This window comes from Schistocerca piceifrons, chromosome 7 (assembly GCF_021461385.2).
Source record: "Schistocerca piceifrons isolate TAMUIC-IGC-003096 chromosome 7, iqSchPice1.1, whole genome shotgun sequence".
In the NCBI taxonomy this organism is placed as follows: Eukaryota; Metazoa; Arthropoda; class Insecta; order Orthoptera; family Acrididae; genus Schistocerca; species Schistocerca piceifrons.
The window spans coordinates 7,328,313-7,346,798 of NC_060144.1; the positions used below are offsets into that span (position 1 = coordinate 7,328,313).

An 18,486-nucleotide genomic window follows, 5' to 3' on the forward strand; every position below is an offset into this window, starting at 1 on the left:
AGAATCCTCCTGACGATTGATGCAGGGTTATACATGTCTAGGCCATATGTCCGATGGAGCATAAAACCTGATTCGTCTGCAAGGGCCACCCATTACCACTTAGTCGATGTCCAGTTGCGTGCAAGTTCCAGCATTTGTCACTGATGAACTGTAATCGGCACGTATGTATGGACCAGGTGCCAACTGTCGAGTCAATTTTCGCTGAATGGTCGTCGAGAAGACACTGTCGGTAGCTCCTCGGTTCATCTGGCCGGTCAGTGGCATCTCTGATGAAATTGTCGACTTTAGCTGGTTGTCTAACATCAGGCGCTTTTAGTGTAGTCTCAGTAGGTCATTCAGTTCAAAACTAGTCACCAAAGTATATTTGACGCAGCTGTGTCAGATTTATAATAAACTAATCGTGAAATAAAAAAGTTGCTGGTCCTACATCAAAAAATGTCGAAATAGCAAGTTGCACGCCTGTTCGCCTGTACAGTCTCCGCAGTTGTCATCCACCCTCATCGTCGATGGCCCTCGGTAGACCACAGCTGCCCCAGCGCCAGTTATGGGTAGTGCCGCTTTACAGTGCACAGTAATGTCCGGTAAACAGTTTACAATATTAGCCACTTCAGAAATGCTTCCAAACTTGGCCCAAGAGCCAATGATCGTGTCGTTTTGGACGTCGCTTTGTTTCCACATTACTGTCACGACTGCACTGTCTTCCACATCCCGCCGTCACACTTTATATACCGTCCACCGCCAGTGGTGCCACCTGGTTTCTGCACGCTGGCGTCGAACATAAACGGTGGCCATATTAATGTGACTGGACCTTGTACATTCGGATGAAAAGTCTTCTATTGAATCCAATGTCCGCACACAAGATGAGAATTCCAAACTTACTACACAGATGTGGCAATGATTTAATGCCACCCAACAGACCTTAGGTACACATTTTAAAGTAAAATTAGCAAAGCAGTAATGCATTGGTCTGCTGGAGAAACGTTTATAAGCACTGTATAGGCACCAAACATTTTCTTCAGAACATAGATGGAGCTACTCGACAGGGAACACGTAACTCCATCTCAGAATGTCTACACTATATAGGTTGAGGATGCTATGGGTACAATACTTTGTCATCGATATAAAGTTTTCTTAATGCTCAAAATAGAATAATGGGGGGTGGATGGTCGCCAAATGATAAGTCGCTTGTGCGGAATCACGTTCTCAAGCCAGCCCCGAGTGAGCAACAGTTGGAAGTGGTTGAAGGATTGTTAAACAGAGAGTACGTGACAAGGCGTCGGACCTCCACGTGTAGGTCGAAGGTGCGCCTACCCTGTAGAGCACGATAGGCGGAGATCTGTGGCGGGTCTTGTGACACACACTACAGTACTGGTGCAGGTACAATTTTTCCAGCACATATTGTTGAGCGTGGGGCTCCATAGCAGACGTCCTCTGTGGGATGCCACAACACGTAATTTACAACTGCAGTGGGCTCAGAATCAAGTAAATTAGACCTCGGATGAAAGGAAACGAGTCATCTGTTTGGATGAGTCACATTTTTTGTTACAACAGTTCAGTGGTCGTGTCTGGATAGACTGTAATGCAGATGAATGACTGCTCGAAAAATCACACGCCACAGATGCTGACTGATGGGGGCAGCATTTTGCTACAGAGTACATTTAATTGGGGTTTCCGTGGGACCTGTGGTAATAATTGAAGGCACCACTACAGGCACGGACTATGTGAACATCATTCTGGATCAACTGCATCCCTTCCTGTCAGCCATATCGTCTTCCAGCGGGATCACTGTCCATCTCATTATGCTACAGTGTTTTGAGGAGCACGATAGCGAACTAAGTTTGGTGTCTCGGCCCCCACATTTGCCTGATCTGAGCCCACCAGTGGAACACATTTGGGACACTACTGAGCACCAGCTACTCACCCACTCACTGCCAGCCCATAATTTATGGGACTTGTGAAATTTTTACGTAGACATTTGGTCTCGGAAACTACCGCGGCTTTGTAGAATCTGTGCCACACAGAACTGCTTCGGCATTGTGTTCCAAAGGTGAACCGACACGCTAATAAACGGGTGGTGATAATGTGTAAGCTCATCAGTGCGTTGGCAGACAACATGTGTGGATGATGAAGTGCGGTGTGGCTGTTGCAGGGCTGGACTGCGTGACGGGGGACAACTTCTTCGACGTGCTGGACAACGGCGCTCTGCTGTGCAGGTTAGCCAGGCTCATCCACGAACGTGCCCAGGCACTCGCAGATCGAGGTGACATCAGCTCCACGGTAAGCGACCCGTCACACTTTCTACCCTCTAATATACATTCGCATTCTACCGTCATCGTTTATGGCTTTACACTACATAGCTCACAATTAGCTTACTAACTTCTTAGTTTTAAAGGAGACCACTCACCGGAATGCAGAAATATCCGTTTGTCTGTGGCGTGTAAAAATGAAGGAAAACTTGCTAGCTTTTGGAGTTATCCTTTGAAGAGTTAGAGTACGTAAACACACACACACACACACACACACACACACACACACACACACACATTCCCGCTTCTGTCCCCACACCCTCCACCCAACAGTCCCCCCTCCTCCATCCTGACACACCTCTCAATTCGTGTTGGCTTTAGCGAGTGCCCCTTGCCACCAGCAACAACTGCACCTGCCACCCCCTACCCAGCAAACTGCCCTCCATCCGACCTGTTAGCCACGCACCCCCAGCCCCTCTCCCTGCCTCCCGCCTTCTTCTCCCTCTTCCTTCCCCACTGGACACTATCCTCAGCACAATCAGCTTACCTGCCACAAAATATCATTGGTACTGTCGATGTGTCAGTGTAGCTGGCATTGTGTAAAGGTGTAAGTGTGTGTGTGTGTGTGTGTGTGTGTGTGTGTGTGTTTCTAGCTTGTCAACGGATAACTCTGAAAGAAGCCATCAAGTTTTCCTCCTTTTGTGTGTGCCTATCGACAAATCGATGCTTCTGCTTTTCAGTACATGGTCTCCTTTGATTCTAAAGTATTTACATTCTACAATAACTTCCCCACAACATCTACTAAGTACTTAACATCAAATGACCTTCTAGACCCGCATTTCCTAAACTGTGTTCCTGGGATTCTACTGTCCTGTGGGACGTGAATAAGTGTTTAGAAATTTTGCCGATAATCGTTGAATGAATGTAAATTTCATTATCGACTGCTGTTGGCGTCACAAAACATCGTGTTAGAAATTTCCAATAAAATTACGCATTTCTTCCAGTTTTTATTTGGTATCAAAATACCTTATATGTGTTTCAGCCATTAACACGGTTCCTTCCTCTTATCAATGATGGTCGACAGATGTTGGAAATCATTCAATGTTGGAACAATCTAACAGTGTGGTTGCGCACGGCCTGACTACACGTTAAATTGCTGTTCAAAATGTCATCCCTCATCTACTCATTGAGTAATGGAGTTACAACTGCCTTCACATAACTCATTTCATAATCATTATGACGAACAAGCACCACATTTGAAGAAGAATGTCTGTGAAATGCTTCTTTATGAAACCCAGGTGATCTGTACAGTGCAGTTGTGTTTTCTGTACAGAATTAAGGTGCGAAAAGTCGTTTCACCGCACCTCCGTCCCTCTCGACAGTGCCGGTCGCTTTGGCTCTCTTTCCTCTGCAGCAGTATTGCTGATACTTTTTTCATAAATCTGATTGAAATACATCAGTAGGGATGTCTAAATTCCGGAGGTGTAATAATGTGTAACTCACAAGTAGCTACAAGTTGTTTTATCAATTAAAATTAATCAAATCCCAGTATTCGCTCTGGCATGTTGTTTCAACGTCCCGCTGGTGATCAGTACATGTGAAAAGACTGGGCTGATAAACTCATCTGAACTACAATAAATTAACATTGGGATGGCAGTAGAAATTTTGCTTCTATGACGCTTTTTTTTAAAAGTAAGGTCTGTTTTGTTGTAGACACTAGTAGTTTGTGCGCATACCACAATGAGCGGGTGCGTCGTATACCGGCATGCCTCGGGAACAACCGTGCTCACTTTCAGCTCTGTAGCCAACCTGTACGGTTCTGTTCTGTGCTTTCAAAATGTTTAAGACTATCACCACACCTGCCGCATGTGAGATTCACTCAGTGATATAGTTTTTGTCAGCAAGGAACCTGTCTGCTGCAGATATTCATTGATAGATTTGTGAAGTGTACAGTGATTCTGTTATGAGTGAAAGCAAAGTGCGTAAGTGGGTACGAGAATTCAAAAATGGCTGTGACAATGTCCACGATGAGGGCTGCTCCGGTCATCCTTCTTTGATTTGCAGACAATTTGGTGGCTTCAGTTGAAGCGAGGATTGATAGGTGAGAACAGGCGCTTCACAATAACAGATCTCTCAAATGAATTTCCTGACATACCGAGATCAGTGCTTTACAACATTGGTTCTGAACACCTAAAGTTTAGGGACTGTGCTCCCGTTGGGCCCCGAAACTCCTAACAGAGGACCACAAAAGCCAAAGATTTGAGTGTGTGATGAAGTTCTCGACTCATTATCACGAAGAAGGTGATGGCTTCTCGACTCAGATCGTAACTGGAGACGAAACGTGGGTTTCGCATATCGTGCCCGATTTGAAGCAACAGAGCACGGGATGGAGACACACACACTCGCCTGTAAAGGTGAAGGCCAAACTGACTCTGTCCCAGTGCAAAATCGTGGCGTCAGAGTTTTGGGATAGGCATGGTGTTTTGTTGGTCAACTTCAAGCAAGGAGGAACCACTATCAATGCAGAAGCATACTGCCAAACCCTAAGAAAACTACGCAGAGTGATTCGAACCAAAAGATGCGGCATGATGACAAAGGGAATTGTCCTTCTCCATGACAATACAAGACCTCACACTGCAGTTCAGACCCGTGATTTATTGGACAGTTTTGGCTGGGAAGTTTTAGACCACCCACCCTACAGTCCTGATCTTGCTCCGAGCGATTACCAACTGTTCCTCCACCTCAAATAACACCTCAGTGGCAACCGTTACAATGATAACGATGACGCGAAAGTGGCAGTGAACTCTCGATTATTGGAGCAGATGGCATGTTTTTATGAAGATGGTATTTTAAAATTGGTTTAGAGGTACGATACGTGTTTGAACAAACTTGGCAACTATGTCGAAAAATACGGTGAAGTATGTACTTTCTGAAAATAAATTTACTTTTTTAAAAAACGTTTCATTGTGTTCTTATGTTCAAATGGACCTTACTTAAAAACACACCTCATATATTTTATTACACTTTTACACACGAAGCAAGATGGACAGCAGACAAGTCTATTCACTACATACATTTCTGCTTTTATTTATGGGTGCCATTAGGAGACACTTTCTATTCTTTGAATATGCATTTTACAACAATGGCATGAGATGGTATTGTGTATGGGAGACTTTGCTTTGCTCAGTATTATTGGCAAACTCTACAATTAAAATGTGACACTCAATATTATTCTACAGAATAATGTAAATTAATTGTTGGAAGGTCTCCGAACACAGAGAAACAAAACAGAACATCATCCATTCCCCAGTATTAATCAATTTTCATTTGCTCGTAACTGTACTGTAGAAGTTGGCAGAATATGTCGGAACCAAATTTGGCGACTTGAATTGTATCCACTTGCACTCGGACTTTGTACAATATTCAGTGCTTTATAATGGATTTCTGAGTTTTTGAATATTGTAATTGTGACTAATATCCAAAAACTCATGAATTTACAAACAAAACTGAATTATTGTTAAGGAAACAAGAAAAAATAAAGCATCAAATACTTTACCAAAATTACGTTTGCAACCTACTTAACACACGATTGTTTGGAAAATGACTTTGTAAATGATACATTTATATATAATACACAGTCAAGTCAATTAATGTGACCACTGCCTATGTTCGACCACCCACAGTCAGCAGTAAACTTTTCACGTGCCACCTTGGTTAAGGTATACCATGCATGGTAAAATGGCTCCATCCAAAACTGGCACCAAGGCAACTGTGGTGCACCACAGGACATGGATGACAGGAATGAACAACACCCAGCTGCAGAGATGTGTATGGGCAAATAGATGTGCTACAGTTGAGTAACTGATCACCCAGATGAAACAATGTTCTACAACAGTGTCTCTTCAACAACTGTTGCTGCATATGTGCCTTCACCATTGGTGCCTGGTTCGTGCACCCGCGCCGATTGTTGTTCATTAGAGAGCGAAGGGTGTAATTTGCACACCAGTACTGCATTTGGATGTCCACTAAGTGGTGACAGGTGGCCTTTTCAGATGAATCACATTTTATGCTCCATCTGACAAGTGGCCATTGGTGTGTATGGTGTGAAGCATTTAAATGCACACACCCAGGCTGGAAGAGGTGGTGGTGATATGAGAAATGTTTTTGTGGCATTCCTGGGGTGATCTTGCCATTCTGGAAGGCAAAATGGATCAACATAAGAATGCATCTGTCCTAGGGGACCGTGTCGACCTCCACGTGCAGTTTGTTTTTCCTCAGAACTATGGCATATAGCACAATGTCAATGCAATGTCTTGCACAGCTTGCATTGTATGTACACAGGTTGAAGAGCACCAGGATGAATTTACTGTAGTCCCCTGCCCATCAAACTCCCCAGATTTAATCCCAGTCAAGAATCTGTGGGACCAGCTGGACCGGGCTGTTCACACAGTGGAACCTCAACTGAGAAACCTAGCACAGCTGGCCGCAATACTGGTATCAGCTTGGCTCCACATCCCTGATGGTGCCTTCCAGAACCTCACTGACACTCTTCCTGCACATTTTCCAGCAGTACATGTTGCAAAAGGTGTTCATCCGGGCTTTCGATAGGTGCTCCCGTTAAGGTGGCCGGATGGTATATTTCATAATTATCTACTGCTGAGCTTCCGATGGTGGAAGTACCCGAATCGAATCTTCGAGAAGAATCGAGTCAGTGAGGAATGAAAAAGGGGAACAGTTGATCCGCATTTTAATTCTTCACATATAAAATTGGATTTACTGTTGAAATGAAAACACACGTAACAAGGCATGATAAATTTTGTATCCTACAGTTGGGTTTTTACATTGGTTTGATCATGCAAGTGATCAGGATTAAGTCCAGAGAAAGCTATCGGTGGCACGCATTGTTGTGAATTTGACCCTAACATGTCTTCGTTCACTTGGCATCCACTGTCAAATATTTCTGACAGCTGCCAAACTCAGTAATCTACCAGATGTGGCACCATCTGACTAAGTCATGTTGTATATGTCAGTTGAGAAATAAATCATGTAATGGATGTGTTTCAGTCTTTATGTGTCTGTGGTGGACATTCATGAAATTTGTTATTTCCATTTGTAATTTATACCACAGTTGGTGAAGCAAGCACACACCTGAATGGTTACCACTAAAAGAAAAACTTAGCAACATTTCCTCTAAAATGTGTTCACCATGCAGAGGCTATGTTGTTCCTCTGCTTCCTGTGCTCCCTCAAGGCCAAACCTCAATTCAGCATCGATAAATAAAAGCCCTATGTACTTTTGTAAATATAGTATTTAAAGCTTAAGGAAGGCATTTCAACAGAATTGTTTTTATTTTTACAGAATTTGTATATTTCTCAAAAGTATCCTCGGATTCACGGCTAAAGAGAGGAATGAAATGAAATGATCACACGGCACTGATGGTTGAGAGACCCTACCTGGAGTAGTCCAGCTGGGGATTTTCAAGTCTTTTCACGTGATGCCACTTAGGTGACTTGCATGTCGACAATGATGAAATGACGATAAGGACAACAAAACACACAGTTGTGAGCAGAGAAAATCCCCAACCGGGAACTTTGAGGGCACTTCCACCAATCAAAGTTGTGGCACTTCAACTGATAAGTCTACTACTGAAGAAGAAAATGATACAAAAACTAGGCTTTCTTCAAAAGATAATATTAAAGAATGTGTGTCCCATACAAACAAACCTAAATGAAGAATTATGAAAGGTGCATAAATTTTAATTCACATGTCAGATGCTTCTGTTGCAGTGTGTTTTATGTCAGACAAAACTTGCAAACAGTTCTTTGACCCCAGCTAAACTTTGTAGGAAGCTAGGAACAATACATGCTGATCACAAAGAAAAAGATATTCTCTTTTCACTTTTTGAAAAGAGAGCACGACTCAATAGAAAGGCCAAATATCAGATAATTACTTCTGCAAAAACTGAAAATGAAAATATAATCAAAGTATCTTAGTGTGTATCTTACTGTACTGTGCTTAATGGTGACACTCATTCAGTTGGGAAAAAAATTCATTAAGTTGTGTAAAAGACATAAGACAATGCAGTACAGTTATCTAATAATACTGTTTCAGTCTAATAAAACTGTTTCGTGACGAATTGAAGATCGTTCCCCTGCCATAGAGAAAGAGTTAATTTTTAGATTTGGGATTTTCAGTGAGTATACACTGCAAATGGCAGATGTCACAGGACTAGCTGTACCAGTAATATTTGTTTGTTAAATATTTGATAAATGTATTGAAGACAAGTTACTCATGAGTGCATATTTATGTGAAAAAACAGCAGAAGAAGTTATATGCAATTGTATTAATGATTACCTTATAAATCATGAGGTGGGTTGGGAGAAGTGTATTGATATTTGCGCAGATGGTGCTATAGGCACGGTAACCGAAACAAAGAGAAGTATACCGTGTATACTGCAGGTAGCTACAAGGGCCACCAGTAGTCATTGTGTTCTGCATAGGCAAGCTCTAGAAACAAAAAGAAAGCCTATAGGTTTAAACTACAGTTATGTATGAAGCAGTCAAGATGATGAACTATGTAAAATTTCGACTGCAGCAGGACAAAGTGTTTAAAATTTTGTGTGACAAAATGGGTGGTAAACATGATACACTTTTACTACTTACAGAAGTGGGTTGGCTATCCAGAGAAAAAGTACTATTGAGGCTTTAGTAACTTCATAATGAATAGTGGGCCCTTCTTTAATGCACAAAATAATTCAGTACAAAAATCTATTGAATTTTTAAGAAGTCCTTTATGGTTGATATAACTTGCATATTTGGCTGACATTTTTACAAAGTGCAATGGGATTCACTTGTCATTGCAAGGAAAGTGTGATGCAGTTTTTAATACAAGAGACAAAATTGCATATTATGAGAGAAAATTGCAATTTTCGATTTCTTCCTTTCAAGGAAACAATTTTAATTCCTTTCTCACTTTACAAGAATGTCTGACTGAAAACTGTTTTAAAGTAAATGAAGTTTCTAAACTATTTATAGAGCACTTACATGACTTGGGAAAAACTCTTCTGTGATATTTTCCAAAGATTAGTGAGACTAATTCTCATTTCAAAACCCGTTTTGTAAAATAGCTAAGCTGACAGGCTTAAGTGTAAGGGATTACAAAAAAATGAAATGACTTAATAAGTGACTCTTATTTAAAGCAAAAGAACAAAGGTCAGGCTTTATGTAATTTCTGGGCACATTTATCAGAAGACTATTTGAGTTTATCAAAATGAGCTATTATTGTTTTACTTCCATTTACCACAACATATATATGTGGTGCAGGATTTTCTAAATATGCTGCAATGAAGATGAAGTTCAGAACAGGCTTGATGCCACACCATATATTAGAATTCAGCTCTGTACTATTGCTTATGATATCAAGAAGATTTGTAATTTAAGGATCCAAAATCACAGATGCCATTGAAAACTTCATTCCACTTCTTTGTAATGAGTTAAGGAAGCAAATAAAATAATTACTAAATATATTTCAAATAAATAATTAATTTTTCTTAGTTTTTTTTTAAGTTATGATTTCTGTATTATTAGTTGATTTAAAATTGAAATAATCATCGAATAAATCAAGTTTTCTCATTTTTAAAGCTGTATTAGTTTTATTAACTTTCTAAATAAATAAGACGCTCCATCACAATATCAGTATTCACAAAATATTCCACCAGAAGAAACGTTTGGGAAACCCTGTTCTATACGAAAACCAGTCAGGTTTCTACAAAAATCGCAGCACAATGACTGCTCAGATAAAAGTGAAAGGTGAAATAAAATGGTCCATGGGCAAACAAGAGGCGACTATTATGTGCATTTTGAACTTCAGCAAAGCTTTCAGGACTGTATAATTTGACATTTGATGGGAAGTATTCAGAAAGTTTGAAAAAATAAAGTTACATAATTATTTTTGTTATTTGTGTTAGGTGCATATCAGAAGTCCTGATACGCTCTGGAATCCCCATTACACAGTACCACAGCATGCTGTGAGAGGAGCCAATGCAAAATGGCACAGCCCATGTATAAACTGGAGTATTGTGCGGTAAATCATTCTCTGCAGTTGAAGGGGAACAACACTGCAAACAATCCGTGCTGAGTTGATAGTGTACGAAAACAATACACCAACATAGACACAGTAGTTAGGTGTTGCAGATATTTCATGTGCTGTCAGACAAGTCTGAATGACAAAGAATGAATTGGCAGTCTTTCACTGTTAAGAAATGAGAATCACAAGAGAAGGGGAAGCCTTGGTACTCGAAGACTGAGCTAAGTGGGGCAAAAGAGGAAAAAATGAAAATCTCTCATGGAGCAGTTTTCAACATGTTACACCACATTTTGAACATGACAAATGTTACCACCTTTGGGTTCCGCAACTGCTCACACTTGTTCCAAAAGACTGCCGAACCGAGGCAGCAATGTATATTTGCAGCTGTGTCAGACCTATCCAGGTGACTTCTTTAGCCACCTAATTACTGTTAATGAGTGTTGGGTGTAGCACTATGACCCCAAGGCAAAGGAGCAAAGTGAGCAATGGAAAATTTGGACCACTGAAAAATCCAAAGATGCAACTGTCATTGGGCAAGGTGACGCTCAGTTATTTCTATGACTGTCATGATGTGGTGTTAACAGATTCAGCTCATGAGGGGAAACTGTCATAATAGTGCACAGCCAAAATCTCCTAACAACTTTAAGGGGAGCTATCAATACAAAGCTGTTTGAAAGTATGGTTTTACACCATGACAGTGTCTCAGCTCATGTGCATTTTCAACTTCTCGCGGCGTAATGAATAATCCATTAAATTTCGGGCATGCAGCCGCGCAAATAAAATTTCTTCTACTGATATTTCGGCCGCGTATCGTCCGGCCATCTTCAGAGCGAGTTCCAAGACTGACGGCAAGGTGCCAAGCGCGGCCTTATATGCTCCACCGCGGCGGTACTGCGCATGCGGGTCACAGATGCTGCGCCGCCTGTGGCGAAGGCGTACGGACATTCGATGTGCTTATCGATATTTGATCGGCGGCGGTAACACGGTGACGACTTCTCTGCAATTTAATTACTCCAAGAGCCGGATTCCATGCTTTGTCCAAATTAAAACCATTGTCTCTGTTTATTAAATTGTTGGCTAATCGAATTTCTATGGCTTCTTTGAATACAGATTCCCAAAAAGAAGAGGTGGATGTTAAAATCTTCACATCACTGTAATTCATGGAATGACCCGTATCAATGCAATGTTCGGCCACAGCTGACTTGTCTGGTTGTAATAAGCGTGTGTATCTTCGGTGCTCAACACATCTCTCGTGAACGGTGCGTGTTGTTTGACCTATGTATGACTGCTCACAATTTCCGCAAGGAATCTGGTACACACCCGCCTTACGAAGCAGTAAATCGTCCTTCACAGAGCCGAGTAAAGCCGCAATCTTCATGGGGGGCCGGAAGATCACCTTAACACAGTGTTTCTCAAGAATACGGCCTATCTTTGAAAAAAGAGCACCCACATAAGGCAGAAACGCCCTAGATTTGAAGAAATTACTATCTTCTTCCCCATCGCATACCTTCTTTTTAGGTTTTGCATCGAATGCTCTACGAATTTGTTGCGGAGAATATCCATTCGATTTAAAAATACTCTTGAGGTATGTTAGCTCTCCTTGTAAATTGTCTTCATCGGATATACAGTGCGCCCGATGCACTAAGGTCTTAAGGACACCCATGCTCTGAGAAGGGTGAGGGCAGCTACTGGCATGAAGGTATAAATTTGTGTGCGTTGGTTTCCGATATACGGCATGTCCTAATGTGCCATCACTTTTACGGCGAACGACAACATCCAGAAAGGGGAGGCAGCCGTTTTTTTCTATTTCTATGGAACTCGCTCTGAAGATGGCCGGACGATACGCGGCCGAAATATCAGTAGAAGAAATTTTATTTACGCGGCTGCATGCCCGAAATTTAATGGATTGTCTCAGCTCAGTCTGCAAAAGACAGTCCAAAATACTACTTCCTTAAGCGATCAAATTTTTGCCTCATCCCACTCACCAAATTCTCATGACATGGCATACAGTTACTTCGCCCTCTCTATCGGGTGAAGAAATTGTTGTGTGACAGGAATTTCCAGAATGGCAAGATGATTTTTTTCTGGTCAATATGCAGACTCCTCATGGAGAGCTGCATCAAACCAGTCTCAGGACTGAAGACCACAACAACAACATGCAGACTCCTACAGTCAAGGTCTCTGCCAAGCCAGCCACCATTGGTAAAAAGTTGTCATGTTGAAGGGTGACTTTTTCAAGAAGTTTAACAACATCACCAAGACTGTCACAGGCTGATTTTTCTAGAGGTCAATTTTTTGAGGTGAAAATTAAATATTTCACAGTACCTCTCATACTTTTGAAATTAACAATCCAAAATCTTTCCTCATTTGTGGGTTCAGTGGTGTTTGCCATGACTAGCATTCCCCCAACATTGTGTAACGATCAGAGCAAAAAGGTCAGAATGGGGAGATGTATATCAGGGATCCCTCAAGGATCAGTACTTAGTCCTTCATCTTTGTCATTACATGTTAATGCTGTGTTTTTTCATGACTAGCATTCCCCCAACATTGTGTAACGATCAGAGCAAAAAGGTCAGAATGGGGAGATGTATATCAGGGATCCCTCAAGGATCAGTACTTAGTCCTTCATCTTTGTCATTACATGTTAATGCTGTGTCAACTGTTCTCTCTTATTGCACGTATCACCTATGAGCTGATGATCTCCAGTTATACCTAAATTCAAGTGTTCACAGCCATCCAGCATGTAAACAGTGACTTACTTGCCTTATCATAATGGACAAAGATGATGTGTTTGAAACTTAAACCATCTAAACACATACAATTTTGACAGTCACAAAAAACGTATACCCTCTCAGTTCAGAGACTTTTTTTGGTCCCTAATCCTGTATGGTTCAGTAATATCTATTTGTTTCTCTGCTAAGAATTTGGGGATATTATGTAGAATAGACTGAACACACAACTTAAGTTGTTAAGATAATGTCAGCATTTCTCTTTGTGTTGCAGAAATATAAAAACGAACTCCCTCTTGAGCTAAAAATAAAGAAAATAATTCCAATAATAAATGAACAGCACCAGTTTGCTTTTGTTCTACATTTCATTCTGATGCTGTTCATTTATTACAATGTTGTTCTACCAAGAACCGATGGAAGGTTCTGTTAGCAAAATAATTCCAGTTTTTGATTATGGTAATGTTATTCTTCAAGGATTTTGATAAGAGAGTTCACATTGGGTGAGACTGAAATGAATGCTTTGGGATGCAGTACTTTTGTGATGTTTGGTTTTTCAACTGCACAACTCCTGCCTTTGAAGAACTATCACTGCTATGTGAAGAGAACATCATAGCCTCTACTTGCACTGCCATTTGCTCAGTCATTGTATTCCCTCTTATTTATTGTCAGTTCTAGTATCATAACATTAACATCATTGCAGAGATACCAGTTCTCAATAAAGGAAAAGCCTTTCTACACTGCAGCATGACACAGCCACCATTTCAGAATAATTTTCCACCTCAGGAACACGGTTTTGGAGTGGTTTTCATCCCAACCTCAGAGAAATTCTCCTTTCCAACTTTACAAGGCATGATCTGTAACATAGCTAGCTTGTCCACTTAATTGTCTGAAACGCTCACAAGTCAACCAATAGCTGCCCCCTCACCTATCCTTTACTGCACAGACCTCCACTGAAACAGTCTGCTCTTCCTTAACAGTAATAATAACAGTAACTGCCACTGTCTTTTCAATCTTCTCTGTCATTATCTCTCCTGTTCCTGACCATATTAAACATGATCACAAATGCAAAACTAAATAATTTCACTGTTATTCTTAATATCTGCTATTATTATTGCTATCTTTAATTAGTATTTAGGTGCTAAACACCACAGTGTCATTATGACCCAAACAAATCTTGAAGTCTACTATTATTACTGTAATACAAATTTTAATCATTATTTGAGCACTGAAGACCATAATGCCATTCTGCTTATGAAAAATAAATCTGTGAAATTATTGGAATTAAAATCAAATTTTTAGTGTATCAAAAGGAAAATCAACTGAAAAAACTAATAAACTGCAACAGAATTGCTGACCAGTACTTAACTGAGGATGTGAAATGTTTATTATTGCTGACAGACAAATATAAAAGAAAAAGTGATGATGCAATTCTACCTTTCACAACTACTAGTTTCCTCCTTGGGGAGGAGAGAGGGCTAGGTTGGAGGAGGTTAGAAAGAAAGACCAAGTCACTCACACCCCAATATAAGTAACCTGTAGTGGAAGTTGAGGGCAGCCAAAGTAACCTAGCTATGGGAAAGACAGATGCCATACTCAGGTTTTGTTGGAAACTTCCTAAAGAAGATTAATTTACACATGAAACAAGTCACTTGCAAGACCCCATATCACCTATTCTTGAGTATTGTGTCATTCTGAGACCCTTACCAGTTTGTATGAATGGAAATGATAGAAAATATTTAAAAAGAGCTGCATTAGTCATCACATATATGTTTCGTCAACCTGAGAGTATGACCGAGATGCTCAACAAAATGCAGTGAGGGATGTTACAAGGATGAGAATGTGCATCACAGAGAGACTTACTAGCAAAATACTAAGAACCCCAAATTAAAAAAAAAAATAATAATAAAAAAAAAGTTCAAATGTGTGTGAATTCCTAAGGGACCAAACTGCTGAGGTCATCAGTCCCTAGACTTACACACTACTTGAACTAACTTAATCTAACTTATGCTGAGAACAACACACACACACACACACACACACACACACACACACACACACACACACACACATGCCCAAGGGAGGACTCGAACCTCCAGTGGGAGGGGCCACACAATCTGTGACATGGCACCTCAAACTGTGTGGCCACTCCGTGCAGCAACCCAAATTCCAAAACAAGTCAAGAAGATATAATACTGTATGACATACACCTCACATAATGACAATGACGCTAGAATTAGGTGAAAGTCAGGCTCATTCAGAGAAGTACCAACAATCTCTCTTCCATACACTACTTACAGACGGAACAGGGGAAAATGGTAGCCTACTGGTTTACCATGTATGCTCCACAGAGTGCAGCAAATTCTGCCAACACACTGACTGTTACATCATAAGGGGACCTCTAATGTACCTTCATTTTTAATGAATTTCTGTCTGCTTCTTCTTCATTGCTGACTTCTCTACTTATCTGGTATTCTGATTAGAGTATGCCCAGAAATGTGATGATGGTTGTAGCTTTTCCTTTCTTAAAAAAGAAATAATGATATTTCACATCTCCATACCTGTCAGCTCTAATACTCACACTCAAAATTACAATAGCCCGGAGATCCATTAAACATCAAGAAATGAAGCTGAATGTTCCAAAGATAGCAAAAAAATTGTAAAGCAAACAATGGAAAATCCAGATTGTAATATCAACAATGCTATGAAAAGGGTAGATTGCTACTTGCTGTAAAGGTAACATGTGGAGTTGCAGACAGGCACAATGAAAAAGACTGACATATAAGCTTTTGGGCAAAGTGTTCTTCAGAAGAGAAAAATACACACGCATTCACACAAGCAAGCACACCTCACACTCATATGACTGCTCTCTTTGACCAGAATTTTGAGATGTATGTAAATGAGTGAATGAGTGAGTGAGAAGTGCTTGCTTGTGTGAATGTCTGTGCATTGTTTTTATTTTATGAAGAAGTTTTTGGCCAAAACTTATATGTAACAGTCTTTTCATTGGACCTGTCTGTAGCACAACATGTCATCTTTATGGTGAGTAGCATCCTATTCCTTTCATAACATTGTTAAAAAAGTGAAAATCAATATTCCCACAATATTGTCTATTAGTTAGAAAGCAGTTTTCATAATAATGAGTGAAGGAATTGGATGTTTTTAATAATGAAAACATTTATTGCCAAAATAGTTGGATTTTGCATTAAAAATGGTGATCTTTTGGTTCTGGAGATGATGCCATTGCAACTTAACAGAGTTCCTGGCTTTCGCTGCTCATACCATGTGTGACTGTGAACACTGACCAGTCCGACTTAACTGTGAAGGATGTAAATTTCAGTCCAAGGGAATGCTGAAATTTAACTTTCTGCATCTTGCGTTTTTTACAAGGCTGTGCCTCCGAATTCTTTATTCTGTTCTCAATATTGGTTGAGGTATTACATGTCATATAATATCTCATATACAATAATGTCATACATATTACTCAGTCAACTTTCCCATTTTGCTGTTGTAGGTTGCAACCATCTGCCACTAGAGAGCTTCGGATTGTAGTGTGTAATGTGATGGTGTGTAACAGAATTATGTAAGTGCATGAGAAAAGGTTTGCTGTAATAGTTTTCAATCATTGAAAACTTTGACCACATATAGAGCACCTTCTCCTTCAGTATGATAATGCCAGACCATACACGAGTGATGGGACATCGGCAAGGATCTGATGCCTTTGTTTCACTGTAATTGATCATCCTCCATATGGTCCCAGTTTGGCCACTCTGATTTTCATCTGCTTCCAAAATTACCTCTGAGGACGTCACTTTGATAGTGATGAAGTGCTGCAAGCAGATATGAGGTTGTGGCTCTGTCAACAAAGTCAAACATACTACAGTGACAGTATCAACAACTTGGGCTTTCATCAGGAGAAATGTTGAGAAATAATTTATATACACATGAAGATTAAAGATGTAGAATGTTGATGAAATCTGATTATTTAAAAAGCTTAATTTCAAGCTTTATTTACAAAGTTTTATTTCAAAAGCCACATTTAAAAAGTTTTTGCATAAAAAATTGGAGGCATTACTTCTCAGTGTGCCCTTGACAAAGTGAAGATCTTTTAGTGAAATTATGTTATCATAACTCTGACTGCATGAGTATAACATTTAGATTTGAGCATTTAGAGAAGTTTATTGACAGATCTCATGTTCATCACTGAAAAATGTGATTGAAATGTTTGAAGGCATATGCATTTTAAAGCATGTGTGAAAAATGGAAGATCCAAAATGTATGTTGCAGTTGCACTCTAGATTGAACACAAAACTATCATTCTTAGACCAACAAGCATGTTAAAAGACTTTGTCTGAATATCAATTAAATCACCCTCAAAAGGCATCCTTATAAGGGAACTGAAAGCAACCAGCTCTGTGAAACAACAATAATTTGGAAAATGTGTTTCTTTACAAATGGCAAATATTGCAATGTCTTTTAAAAGTGCTGTGAACAGATACAGCACTTTTTTTTAATGAGATTTTAAATATCCAGAACTTGTCACATGTGGGAGACCAAAAATCCATTTATGATTGTGGAAGTGTGTGTTGTCAACCAGTGCTACCACAGAGATTCTGTGATAACCATGTTATTTTAGTTCTTTCTCATATGAATTCAATCAGTTTCCAGACTTTACTTACACTTAATGACTTTTGGCTGTGAAGCTACTTGAAATCATAGATATGAGGAGATAGCTCTAGTCATTGGCCTTGTTGAAACAACCTATAGGAAGTACAATACTCAAAATAGTAGTTACGTGTAATAAAAACATACAGGCCATATGATTCCGTACAAATATATTTTATTGTCCTACAAGGTACAAAGCATGTTGTCACAAATATCGATCAGAGGCAACTAACAGCAGGTCCAGAGAGGTTAGTTGATCTATGTCAGGGCAGCAATATTGTCGCAGAAGAAGCTGAGTAGCACAGTCACCGTGGTGTAGTGGTTATGCTACTAGACTGTTGCATGGAGAATTGTGAGTTCAAAACTCACCTCTAAAATTTTAATTTTTATATTCGGTTTGAGTACATTCTAGGAGCATCCACAAATGTCAAGAATCATTGTACTGGGATGTTCTGTAACTGTATATATACCGTATGTGTTCTGGCTGCAGGCTGAATAAACCTTCATTACGTGATGTTAGTGCTCGTCATTCATCTAATTACACCTTATTGTACGTGACATTATCCTGGTGGAGACGCTCGGCATTGGAACCTGAGATAGCGCACAATATCGACGACACAGTGGCTCCCATCAGGCCACGACAGAGCCGACGTTTAGGTGGCGAGAAACCCGAGTTCAAGCCGTATTCAACAGATCACAATCTATCGGAGACATAAGAAGAAGAGGACGTTACGATGACAGCAACTGTGTGCCATCACAAGAC

At 40.1% G+C, this 18,486-nt stretch overlaps 1 protein-coding gene across 1 annotated transcript in view; it reads left to right on the forward strand.

Moving 5' to 3' along the window:
- The window catches only part of LOC124804990, a 358,660-nt gene that overhangs the window by 267,139 nt on the left and 73,035 nt on the right, over window positions 1-18,486 (forward strand). Inside the window, exon 5 of the mRNA XM_047265383.1 lies at window positions 2,150-2,277. Coding sequence (XP_047121339.1) covers window positions 2,150-2,277 — 128 coding nt within the window. The remainder of the gene's footprint in view (window positions 1-2,149; window positions 2,278-18,486) is intronic.